At 38.4% G+C, this 13,664-nt stretch overlaps 1 protein-coding gene across 1 annotated transcript; it reads left to right on the top strand.

The window, feature by feature from the left end:
- Positions 1 to 277: 277 nt before the first annotated feature.
- Positions 278 to 9,400, top strand: LOC116663526 (putative coiled-coil domain-containing protein 195). The gene is made up of 3 exons (XM_032479175.1): positions 278 to 539; positions 4,609 to 4,855; positions 9,277 to 9,400. Exons 1-3 carry the CDS (start codon positions 278 to 280, stop codon positions 9,398 to 9,400), a joined length of 633 nt encoding a protein of 210 aa, XP_032335066.1.
- Positions 9,401 to 13,664: the final 4,264 nt, after the last annotated feature.

The following is a 13,664-nucleotide window of genomic DNA, read 5'->3' as shown; positions in this document are numbered from 1 at the left end:
AAAGCAATATTCTACAGCTGTGGATTGACATGAAATGAAAGCTACAAAGAAAAGCTCTGCTCTGAAAAACAAAACCCAGAATGAATAAGTCATGGAGACCCTTGACAGGCTAACTCCCCAGGTGCGGAAAGATGGCAGAGAAGAATGACATCTATTGTTCAGGACAATTTATGGGAGGGATCAACCTGTCCCACTGAGTAGAGTGCACGTTTGGTTCATGAGCAAACGTTGGCCTGTCTCCTCAAAGAAGCAAACCAGAGCAACCTGAAAAGAGGCAATGGAAGCAAATATCCAGCTCATGAGTGTCATCCAGGAAATGCGGGCGGAGATCCACAAGCTGGAGAAGGAGAATCAAGCCCTCCGGATGAAGCTGACTTCAAGTGGTCAGAGAACCCCAGGCTCAGGCAGAGAATCCGGAGATGAAAAGGAAGAGGAAGTCACAGACCTTGGTAACCCTGGAAAAGCGCCTGGACAACCTCCAGCAGCCCGTCATGGTGGTGTTTCCACTGACTCGGCCCCGGCTGTGAGGGAACAGCCAGGTACTGAACGTCCATGGTTCTTTCACCTTTGCAAATTTCTCCTAAATACTACGTTTACTGTGCCTTTCACATAGCTGCCTAACTTGGTATTAACAGTGGTGAGTTCCCCCGTTCTCTCCTGCTAGATTAGTTTTGACTCCCCAGGCAAAAATTTCATTAGCATCCTCAAGCAACATATTTTAGCAACATTAAAACTATATATCCAGATGTTCTTGGAAAGATAAGAATGAGAGATTTGCAGTCGGGGGTGGGGGTGGATATAGCTCAATGGTAGAGTGCACTCTTAGCGTGCATAAGGTCCTGGGTTCAATTCCCAGTACCTTTGTTGATAAATAACATAAACAAACACACAAACAAACCTAATTATTTTTCCCCACAAAAAAATTTTTAAAATAATGAGAGATTTGTGTACATTGGGCATATTTTTAAAATGGGGTTTTTTTTTTCTTTCTTGACTTCAAGCATTTAAATGCTACATAATAGAACATTGAATGGGTATGTGTCAAATGGCATGCCCACTTATTATGCTAGAACAAGATAATTAAGTGTATGGTTATCGAAGTCAGGTCAATATGGTTGCCAAAGATTTGACACGCACTAGCCACATGGCTTCGAGCTAGTTGTGAGAAACATTTAACCCTCGTTTTCTTCATTTGGAAGTGTCATGGTACCTATCCCCTCTCCCTCTAGTCATGACCATCAAAAATGTCTTCAGGCATTCCAGATGTCACCTGGAGGGCAAAATTTTTTCTCATTGAAAACCACTGTCTTACTCCAAAGGTAGACAACACTCCTTCAAATCTATTTTCCATGATGCTTATCTCAGTGGGAAAGTAAGTTGGGTCTTAGTATATCTTGTGCTATTCCAGAACAAGCATTACACTGTTCAAAGAACAAAGAGAATTACCCTTTAAAACTCTCAGGGTCTGACGCCTGCACCCTTAGAATATTATTAAGGGCTAAACGCACTATTGATATCATACTTGTTCAGTATATGAATGGTAACCGCCAATAAGAATTTAAGAATTAAGTCTGAAGAGGACTAGTGAAAAACAGTTGGTGAAATTTTGGGAACTCTTGCCAGTTGCACCAATAAAACACAGAAAGAAATACGATTTACATTTGTGCTTGGAAGCTCAGTTGAATCACTGCGAGTGATATTTATGTGTGTGTTATGAGTGATGTTTTATTATGAAAGTAAGTGATGTAAGTAGAAGAAACATTGGCCTGAGCATGAAGACACCTGGGTTGCAGCCCCAGTTTTGTAATAGTTGGTCAAAGCTGGGTAGGTCGCGTAAAATTCCTGATCTTAGCGTTCTCACACAAAACTAAATGGACTGGATTAAGTGTCTTCCAAGTCCTGTTTCAACTGTGATTCTGTGAATGTACCGTGCTTTTACAATCACTCTCCTCATCTGTAAAATGGAGATATTGATAGAATCTGTGTCGTAGGGCGGTTGAAAAGATTAAATGAGATAGCACAAGTAAGGCTCAACATGAGTTACTTAGTAGTTGTTGTCTTAATTTCATTGGCTATGTCAGAAAAATATTCTTTGACTTAAATATTAAGTATTTTATTAGCAGTTTTAGTAAGATACTGCCAATATCAATGAAAATTCGTACTTGCAACTGAATCATAGAAATGTGCTGCTGGAGAAAAGCTCTGGAGATCCTCCCCTTATTTTACTGTTGAGGATGTAAGACAAGATTAACCGACTTGTCCGATCCTTTCCTGAAAACAAGGAGGAGGGTATAGTTCGAATGCTAGAGCGCATGCTTAGCATGCAAGAGGTCCTGGGTTCAATCCCCAGTGCCTCCTCTAAAAGATAAATAAGTAAACCTAGTTACCTCCCCCCCCACAAAAAAATTGTTTTTAATTAAGAAAAAAGAAAACAAAATAATATAAACCTATTCTTGGAGAAGGAACAATGTGAAATCAGAAGTGTGTCTCACATTAAGAAAAGGAACATTAAAGAGGACCAGGAAGCGAATCACTTGGAACTACATCTTCATGGAAACGCCTATAACAGTGTGCAAGCATTTGGCAGATTATGAAATCCAGTCTATCCATTTTGGGGATGTTGCCCTCACGGCGCCTGCCCTTGGCAATCTTATCTTGGGTCTATGAGGGAAGCGGTAATTTGCTGCAAAGAAGAGGCAAGAAACAACTCTTTTCAGGGAAGCTCCGGCATCGCTGGATTCTCTTCAATCTGCTCATATCCTTTGCTGGCAAATAAACAGCATTTGACGGGGATCTTTGAAATTGGGCTAATGAACCCGTGTTGTTGTATTACATATTTTTTCCTTTTTATTGATAAGAAACTAAAGGATACAGACTACTTGTGACCCAGGGACCTAAACAAAGAGCCTATTCGCTGATCAGTCAAACTGGAGTTTAGGTCCAAAATCGGAATAAACTTAACTTTGCTCTCATCAGTATAATTGCCACTGTTGTTTTTCCTACCATTCAATATAAAGAGATTGCTTTATAATCCTTTCAAACTGAAACTTTTATGTTTGTGAACAATCGTCATACACCTGTTTTGAGATAATTATAAGAGTGATGGGGGAAGGGAAATAGTTCAGTGGTAGAGCACATGCTTAGCATACACAAGGTCCTGGGTTCAATCCCCAGTATCTCCACTCAAAAAATTAATAAATAAGTAAAAAATAATAAATAAATTTTTAAAAAAGAGTAATAGATTATGGCCAAAGGAAGTGTTTAAAGATAATTTATGAATAGTATTTGCAGTTAATTACTTCAGATAGATTTGCACTTAAACTGCCCACAAACTCTTGCCTAAAATGTGACCTTCTGCTCTTCCAAACTATGAAAAGCCAGGGCAGCCTCCACATTCTGTAATGGGCGTATAATTGGCTGTGTCCTGCAAACATGGGTGGCAAAGTTAAATAAGAGAAAATTGTGCATCTAGCACTCTCAGAACCTAAACACAAGGCTTTCTTATACTTTCATGCTAGTTAATGGCGAAGCTGTGATGAGATAGAATAAAGATTCAACAGACATTCACAAAGTGCCCCAGAAAACGGAAACCAGCCCACCAGGTGAGCGTCATCACCCCCGGGGTAATAGCTAGACGTCTAAGTGGAGGTTGAAGAACAGGCCCCAGGTCAGTTAGCGCAGAGTTAAAAGTGAGACCCAGACAAGCCGAGACTCCCTAAAAGAAAGCTCTTTTAATCCAAGTGCTTTCACAGCAAGGAGCAGTGATTTGATTTACCTTGAGAAAAGAGTTTATTAGAAGACACTTATGGACGGAAATTGAATTGGAAGCCCTCAGAAGCTAAAGCCATAAACCTCTCCGTCTCTCTCAGGAGAACGCCTGTCTCCTACACAAGGCATCTTTACTTCTTTCCATGTGTCTGCCTGGCTTTCATCCCTCATTCAACAGGCTTCCTCATAATGACTGTCCCAACTTAAGCCAATGCACACATTTTAGGCTGGTTGGTAGCAGCCAGTTCAATTATTTGTGGCCGTTCAGGTCATGAGGAACTGTGGATAAGCACGTTCTTCTAGACTGAGCAGTGAGGAAGCAGCCCAGAACTGGCATCTCTAGAAGATTCATGTCCTTCCCATTTTAAAATCATGTTTTACTATCTCTGTGTATTCAGGTCTCTGTTCATATTCTGTGTTCTCAGAAAGGTCTCCCCAGATCACACTATTTAAATCGCCTCCAGACCCTCTCCTTCATCTGCTTCTATATCTTTCCCCTCATCAGTCTCATTTGTCTTCCTAGAATCTATCACTATCTGAATTTTATTATATATTGTTTGTTTATCATCTTTCAGCCACACAGGAAGATAAGCTCTATGCAGGCAAGAGTTTTGTGTCGTTCACTCCCACACCCCCATCTTTTAAAAAAGGTGCCTGGTTCATAGCTGGCACTCAATTATTTGCAAAATAAATCAGTGAATGAATGTCTTTTATGCAAATAAAATGTCATCAAAACCAATAGTTTAATTAGTTTCAATAGAGTATTATCAACACAATTCCCATGTGTGGGTGTCATTAAGGGTAGAATTTTTAAACTTGAATTTTGTGTATCCTGTACAGGTAATGTCATGATTGTGAGACGTTATTCCATTTCCTCACCAAGTCATTCATTAGCTGCAAATGATCCGTGGAAAGCTGGGAAGAAACATCCAAATTGTGAAACTGTAGAAGCACAAGGAATAGTGGAATCATCAGCATGTTCTTCAATTAAGAAGCAAGACAATGAAGAAAAAATGTTTGCCCCAGATTCTTTTACCAGCAGTAGTTCCAGCCAAAGAGCCTTTCCCGAGCATGTCTTTGGTTTCAGGTAATGTACAATCTGCCTCAAGATAGTTGATCGTTGCATGCTATGATTGGCTGCAAGAGGTTCTCCTGGAGAAGCAAGGTCTTATCTAGTGGAAGGAATAAAACCAAATAGGCAATTAGGCCAAAATCATTTCCAATGTACTGATGTCTGTTTCAGGAACCAAAAGAAACAAAGTTATTTGAGGTCAAATGGTACTCTCTAAGAGATGCCTCTAATAAGTGGAAAATGATCTGTCTTCAGTTGCTCATCAAGCATTAATGATCATACTCTGAGCTAGGCGCCAGTGATACAAGATTCCGCAAAAGCAAAGCATTATGTTCAAAACTTTTATGTAGGAACAAAAAAACACACAAGCAAACTGACCACTACAGTAAAGAGTGTCTCAAGGAGAAGACAGAGTTACTTTAGGGGCTGAGTGCAGAGTTCCTCTCTGAGAAAGGACTGTTCTTGTGGAGGGAGGTGTCTTCATGGGCGTGGAGTCGGGGTGTACAAACAGGGCTTTTTAGGTATAAGTCAAATGAGCCAAGAGACAGAGAAAACTGACCTTCAAAATACATGAATTGGAATTTAGAGAGTTAGGAGTAGCCTGAGAATGGGAGGATTGAGAAAATATTTGAGAGGTTGGCTGGGAATCTTTAAGAGGAAAGTTGGCTGGTGGCCCCTGTAGCAGGGGACTCTTCTGGAACAGGATTGTCACTGTGAATGTAATTGATCTGTGCTGCTCTCCTAGAGCGTGACCCCCGCTTCCCCACACTCTGCATTCCTACCTGCCAATTCCAGTTAGACACTGTCTCTCTTGCAAGAGTCTCTACACGTTCATTTCCTTTGAGTAGAAGGAGGAAAATTAAGAAAAAGGGGACCTGGTTTCATGATTAGCTTATCACGGAGAAGAGAAAATGGAACAAATATGGTTGTGTTGAGAGAGTAAGTGAGTCATCTAATTCAGCAGTGGTAGGAAATCAAATCAAGGGATAACCATCAGTAACAGGCCTGCAGAAATTCTCATAAATATCGGAAAGAGCACTGGACTTCCCCCAAGGTGTGGGATTCAAAGGTTGAGCCAGTTGTATTTGAATTTTATAAGACAGGATAAAAATTGTATTTCATTTGTAGAGAGTTCTATTATAGAAGCAGAGAGAGGAAACTGCCTGGGTCAGGATGCACAGGCAAAGACAAATGGAAGGGTCATCCCAGGAGAGCAAAAAAGACAAGAATATAGGTGAAATCATGACTCTGGAGAAAACTAAAAGTAGGGAAGTGAATGAGGGTGGAAGAGTTAGCAGGATGCATCATAAAAGGCCTTCCACGGAATGCTAGGAGTAGGTGCTTTATCAGTGCTTATTGGAAAGCTAGTTAAAAAGATCTTTATAAAAATTTTAGAAGTTCATAGATATTCAGACACTAATAATATCAATACTAACATATTCATCTGCAAGAGTTCTGTCATGTTTTATTCAGATATTTTTATATATAAAAGAAAAAATAATGTTACTGATAAAGAGAGAGGTCCTGTATCTCTCTCCCCCTGTCCTCCTGAGGGGCAAGTGTTCTCATGAGTTTTGTTTCTGTCCTTTCAGTCTGTTTTTTATGCTTTCATTACACACATTCATTCATCCAACAAATGCATCTTAAGGGTGAATGGTGTCCTGAACAGTATTCTAAGCACTGAGGGTACAGCAAGAAACAAAATTGTCAAAAATCCCTGTCCATGTGAAGCTGTTCCCTTTGTAATATGATAATCAACAATCATATATGGTGCTAGACGATAAGAAAAGTAAACCAATCAAAGGAAATGGAAGGGGGTGAGGAGCTAACTTTACGGAAGCTTTCTATATGGTGGCCAGGAAACACCTCACTATTTGAGTAAAGAAGAGAGAGAATGGGTCCTGGGGAGGGGAGAGCAGCTGGAGGAACCTCCAGGCATTGAGGACAACAAATGCGAGAGACTTGGGTGGACCCATGACTGGCGCTGACTGCAGCAGAGTGAGTGGGGAAGACAGAGAAAAATGAAGGCAGAGCACCAAGTGTGGCCTTCCACTCCCTTCCAATGATCTGGACTGATTCCAAATGAATTGGGCCACTTAATGTACACTTTTCATCAAAAATAAAATAAAATAATGGTTGGGAGCTCCATTTTGAAGACCAAACAAAGACAATATAGAAAACAGGGGGGACCAGGTGTAAGGCTAAAAAAGTAATTTAGGCAAGAAATGATTACTTCTCGGCCAAAGACAGTAAGAGTAGATGTGGTCTGTAAACACATTTTGAAGGTGGAGCCAACAAGATTTGTTAACGGAACAGATGTGGGTATAGAAACAAGACATGTACACTCAACAGCCAAATGTTTTCAAAAACAGAGGGAAGAAAGGCAGACATGTGCCCTTTGCCTAAATAAAATTACATATATATATATTTATATAAAAGCATATTTTAAACATTGCAAATCACAAAATATAAATACAATGTACAAAGTAAAAATGTTAAAAGGAAGATCTTCCCTAATCCCATGACCTGAACAACCACCACTGAGATTTAATGGATATCTTTGCAGGCTTGTGTCCCCAGTGGTGTGTAATTGTACAGTGCTTGTACAATGCTTTAGTTTTTACACTTAAACCATTGTCAGCTCACAGACCTACAGTGCTAACTGAGAAATACAGGAGTATTAATTTTCCCACTTCAATTTATATTATTTTCTGTGATAGTTTAGGAACCTCGCCAATGTTTATAATGTATTAGTTTTCTGAAGCAAAATGTTTTCCAGCTTCCAAGCTGCCAACGAATAAACTACTAGAACACAATTCATTTTGAATTTGGAATCTACTTTAATATAAAAAATTGAGCCAATTGTAGAAGTGTGTTAAAGCAAAAAAGCCAGTAATGGCTTAAAATCAACAGCTGGGTTGGCATAAAATCCAGCAGATACAGAGAACTGTTGAGTAGAAATTAGGCATTTTTTGGATAGCCTTTTTTTATTTTGTCTTTTACTTTCGCAAGGATTAACAGGTAAAGTAGTAAGTCATTACATTATTCCTCTGATTTTTTTTTTTTTTTGGTAAATTCATTTACTTTCTAATAGCTTTCAAAGAATCTTACAAAGATTTATCAAGGACTAATTTGTCTGAGCCAACTTTCAAATCAATCAGACATCATACCTCGTTTGCTTGTGAACTTTTTCATTATTATACCAAGAAACTATTTCACAGAATAATGCCAATGTCAATATCTCTAAGAACCAATGCTTTCCAGAAACTAGAGACTGAATTTTAATTTTTCCTTAATTTTGACATAGAAACCCAATCTTTTCCTCCTGAATTTAAGAAAAAATAAATAATCTCAGGCTGTTGAAAAGATTAGGGAAAAGGGACCATTTAGACGACTACAATTAGAAAAGCTATTTTACTGAAAAGAGGAAACAGATGCATTAAAATAAATACATTGTCTTCTCTTCCTGTAGCAAAGTGGTTAAGAAAACAGCCTCTGGCATCAAATGGCTAAAATCCCAACTACACCAGTTACAAATGGCATGGCCTCGGAAGAATTATTAGTCTGTCCTGTGCCATAGTTTATTCTTTCATTAAAAAAGAGAATCATGATAGCAGTTACCTCACAGGTTTTGTGAAGAACAAAGGGGACAGTCATGTGAATGGTCACTAAGTGGCCGAGCAGTTATTATTTTATTGATCCCAACATACGGAACCACTGGCCTTCCTCCTGAAGGAGGGAGCAGACGGCTTCCCCTGCATGCAGGCCACTATATGACATTCAGTGAAATTACGGCCTTATCTAATTAAAGAGAGATCAAAACTGGAGACAAGGCGATAATTTTAAACACTATCCTTTATACTTATTCCTGGAAGCAGTTTATCCTGGTTAATGTCAAAATTATATATAACACTGTTGGAGGGAAAAGGAAAAGTGGGCAAAATGAGTGGACTGGATCCTTCAGATAACAGCGGGTCATTGCAGTCACTCCTCACTCCCCTTTATTGTTCAGGTGTGATGGATATTCAGTTCATTTAAAATCCAAACCGCAGATTGCTCGGGATTATAAAATAATCGCCCCGAATTTCTGGTTCATTTCAACTGAAGAGCTTTGATATAAAGGGCCCTTTGCCTGAGAGAGCATGACACTCTTCAACTTTAAACATCAAGCCAATAATCCTCAGATGTACAGATCTTCCCTCAATAATTTTACATTTTAGTTTTATCAGCACTACTCACTGGGTTTAATTAAAAGCCCAATTACAATATATTTTCTGACATTATTATTGAATATCCAAACAAAAAAATTATGATATATTTAAGATGGACTTTTAATACTTAAGGCAATATTTGGTGACTTGGAAAAATAGTAAATGTTTTGCATAAAGGCTCACTAAAAAGTCTCATTTCTCTCTCCCTTATTCTGTCTTCTTCAGGGACAAGATAAAGACAGTCAGTTTCCTGTTACCCAAGAACAAGTCTTCATATTCCAAAACTTCAAGTTCCTTGAAGTACTCACCAAATCAGACCACAAACCAGTTAAGTACCATTACAGAATAGGATGTGTAAGGTAGTGAAATTTAAGAAAGTTAATTCCTGACATACGGGAACACCAAGGCCTGGCTGGGTCAATGACCTCCCCTGCAAAGAGCTCTGGCAAGATGTTCAGTAAGATACACAAAATACTCAGCATTGGGTCAATGGACTTGGCCAAGAAGTGCAAGCTATTACTTTACTTTGCTGTTGAATGTAACTGTCGATGTGTCTGTGTGTGTGCACAATGGCTATGGTGGTCTCTCTAAGCAGCATGTGAGCAATTAAATGCAATTAAATTAAATTGCACGCTAAGTGTTCAATATCTGTGTTAGGCCATCAGGAAATGCTGCTGTTCATATTATGTGTCACTTTCCAGGTGAAACTATAACAAATCTAGGAAAGAAAAGTTCTATTTTTGATTAATAACGTAGAAACAAGTGATTATCCTTGTAGTTAGTTGTGTTTTGATATTTCACTGACACAATCTCATTTGGTCTTTTAATATTCTGTGTCACTGGCAGGTGAACATCAACCCTGCAAACTCCCATGGCGTACATTGTGGGCTCAGAGTAACTGTGGGCTGGCTAGTGGCAAAGACACTAATCCTCGTTGGAAGGAGAGAGGAAAAGTTTCAAATGATCATTATTTAGGGGTTGGAAAGCTCAGAACACCTTCAATTCCTGAACAAGTCAACAGAGAACAAGACAAGAGAATATCACTCCTTCCAGGTTTGCAGCAATCATGTTCTAATACCAATACCCCTTTTAAACAAATATCTTAATTAAAATCTCCAGAGTGTTACAGTGCAGATTCAGGGGGCCCAGGCAGAGAGAAGACTAGAAATTCAGATTTTAAACAAGCTTTCCTAAGTGATTTCTTAAGCAGCTATGTTTGTGATCCAGTGTCATAAATATTAAGAAACATAGGGCCCCCTAGACCTGACACCAAGTTGAAGGGGAAGCAGTAAAGCAAGGAAAGGGTAGGAATAATCCAGCCTATTTCTAACAAAGGATTTTAATCATCACAGACTCCTAGAAAGGAGGCGGATGAATCAACGAATACCCTGAAATAAAAGCCACATATGGGTCAAATGCTTCTTTTATTTATAATATTCATTTAAGATGAACAATATTCTCAACATATGTACAATAAGACAAGGTTACAACCAGAGGCAAAAGATACAAATGAGATGTAAAATGTGTGTCTAGCAATAAAGACACACACCACATAGATAATTAACCTATGTGATTATTGGCATTTTTAGTTCATGCATAATTCCATTCTCTGCATATTTACAAAATGGAGAATTTTGTGTTAACATCAGTTAAAAGAAACATTGCCCAGGTTTTTTTTTAAAGCAATAAATGACAGCCACCCAAATTACAATGTCATAACCGGCAAAGTTATAATGACGAATTACCCCTGTGCCAGGCTCAATGACTGTCATGTGATTGGCATTTCATACACGTTCCATGAACTGAACTGAATTAAGTTACACAAGTCTAGCACTGCCCAGTGGAAAATATACCACACCATCAAATTTTAAACTTTGAAATTAAATCATTTAATATTATGATTAAAGAAACAAAGCCCCATTTCTGTTCTCTGACTCTCTGTAGAGTTTGATAGTAAGCGCTCTGAGCATGTTTTTAAATATAATGAGCTACAAAGGACACAGAATATATCCCAGTCCTGCTCTGATCAACTGATTATATTTGTCTTCTTCTGTGGCCCAGACTTCTGTGAGTCAGGAACTCAAATATCCACAGGGACAAGCAAGTAACAGAAATGAGTGTAAAACCAAGCAGGACCCTCTGGGGCCGTCCTGGGACAGACCACTCCTCAAGTCCTCCTCCTGTCTCTTATCTGTAAAAAAAAACTTTAGCCAAAGAAGAAATTTAATCAGAGAAGTAAGAAAATGCAGAAGCAAAGGAAAACAGTGGGAAAAAAGACCAAATAAGGATAGTTTAGTTATTAAAAAAAGTCAAGGATCCTTAGTTCCTCCTCAAAGACTATAGATAATATGCTGAGCTGTACCCTTTGAGCTGTTTTATGGATACTGGAACCTCAGCCATGTGGAAGAAGTTAACCACATGATGTCTAGACTGTAGTCATGACATAAGCTGCTCCACCTTACACAATCTTGAGAACTGGCCTCAAGGAAATGGGAGCAAATCAACCCTGGAACTGAAGATTAACTGTATTTAAAACAATCAAGTTGATGCTGATCAGACAACACATGACCCATTTCAAGATGATTATCACAGCTGACTATGCGGTTCTGCATATAGCCCCCTCCCTCTGCCGACACATCTCTAAACTTCCCCTTAGTAAAGCTCTTGCCCCTTGATCAGCAGTGGGGAGTTGGCTTTGGAACATGAGTCTGCCTTCTCCCCAGGTTGCTGGCCTCCTGAATAAAGCAACTTTTCCTTTCCCACCAACACTTGCCTCTCAAATATTGGCTTTTGAGCTGAAAGCCGCTGAACCTGAGTTAGGTAACCAGTGGGGGCTCTGAAGAACAGCTGTGTGCACACCCCAGCTAAAGGGAGGGGCAGCTACTCACCCTTGTGATGCTGTGTGGGGAAGTAGACACTCTATTGTTACATGGTTTATCACTCACGGGATGTTAAAATCATGATTTTTATGCAAAAATCTCCTGATTTATAGATACTGGCATTGTGTTCAATTTTTAAAACATTGTGAAAACCAAATAAAATGTCTAAGGACCAGATTTAAGATACCAGGTTTCAACCTCTGACTTACATCCAATTTTTTAAATGTAGAGACCTCAAACAAAAAAGTTGATCTGGAAAGTGACAGCTGGAGAATGGAAAGGGAAGAAGGAAGTTTGAGATTGGGAAAAGAGGATGAGATGGTACAGGAAGTGGAGCCTACTTAGATTTAAAAGGCGAGGGTTTTATATCATCACAGAAATGTGACTTAATCCAGAGTCAATACATGTTTGCTTACAGAACCAAAACAATGTGAGAAACCATGAGCTATTTTGTTTTATTCTAATTTATTTTATTTTATTTATTTTTCCCCTAGGGTTGGGGATAACATTTGTTTAATTGAAGTTCGACATTATTGTTTCCTATCTTCAAATGTATTACAAATGTTCATCTGTGTTATCAGTAATGAGATTTTATTTATTTCTTCTTGGAAAATGTCTTTTCACATAAAGAGGTGCTGAAAAATACTGATATCAATCCACCAGCTTTGTAGTATGTTCTGAAATTGGAAAGTATAAGTCTTGTCATTTTGATCTGGTTTTAAAAAATCATTTTGGCTCTTCTGGTTCCACTGCATTTCATATGAATTTTAGGATTAATGATAATTTCTGCAAAAAAAAAAAAATCTGCTGGAATTTTGATAGGAATTGTGTTGAATTTATTGATATTTATTTTGTTGATATTTTGTTGAATTTTGTTGAATTTTTGAATATTTTGTTGAATCTGTTGACATTTTGTTGAATTTATTGATACTGAATTTGTTGATAAATTTGAGGTAGAATTGACATTTCAGTGATAGCGAGTCTTTCTGTTTATAAACATAAAATGTTTCTCTTTTTACTTGTAACTTCTTTATTTGTCTCAGAAATGTTTTGTAGTTTTCAGTGTATAAATCTTGCACTTTTAAATTAAATTTCTTCCTGAGTGATGTTTTGTTTTAATACCTTTATTCTATACTTTTGTGTGTTTTACATTTTTCACTTGTATAGAGCTCTGGGCAAACAAGCTGGATGACTTCTCTTCCTTTTGGTGAGCAAGGAAGATCCTGAAGTTAGAGGATCACAGAATTTTCTAGCACAAATCTGGTTTCAGGCCATAATTTCAAAGAGTAAGCATAGCTCAGGGAAGTTACTCCACTAGTCTGAAGTGACAGAGTTTATAGCACAACCAGACCCCTGCTGACCCCTCCTGTTAGAGTTCTCTGCAGCCCCCTGAATTTGCTACATTAAGCCAGTCATCAAATTTAAAACGTTTGTAACCTGAGCCTTTCTCAAAATGTGAAGGTGATCTCAATGGTCTCACATCCAGGGTATCTCAGGATCAGATGAGATCACATATATGGATATGTTGCATAAAGCGCTAAACAAATACAAGACACTATTGTTTTGTTCCACTTAACACATAGACTCTGAACATGTGTCTAATTTTAAATCAAGAAGTTAAATCAATAAAAATGAATGCATGAAATTTCTAGCTTTTGTGTTTTCTAGCTTTTGATTTTCTCTTGGTTAAGTTGATGAATCATCAGCTAAAAGATGACCAGCAAGACACCTCTC

Source organism: Camelus ferus, chromosome 5, assembly GCF_009834535.1.
Source record: "Camelus ferus isolate YT-003-E chromosome 5, BCGSAC_Cfer_1.0, whole genome shotgun sequence".
Taxonomy (NCBI): domain Eukaryota; kingdom Metazoa; phylum Chordata; class Mammalia; order Artiodactyla; family Camelidae; genus Camelus; species Camelus ferus.
This window is presented reverse-complemented; position numbering and strand designations above follow the sequence as displayed.

Excerpts from the sequence above, each read along its gene's own strand:
- LOC116663526 (XM_032479175.1), top strand. The coding sequence starts at position 278 with ATGGAAGCAAATATCCAGCTCATGAGTGTCATCCAGGAAATGCGGGCG. Across the intron at positions 540-4,608 it reads GGCTGTGAGGGAACAGCCAG|GTAATGTCATGATTGTGAGA; the intron begins GTACTGAACGTC and ends TATCCTGTACAG. Across the intron at positions 4,856-9,276 it reads GAGCATGTCTTTGGTTTCAG|GGACAAGATAAAGACAGTCA; the intron begins GTAATGTACAAT and ends TGTCTTCTTCAG.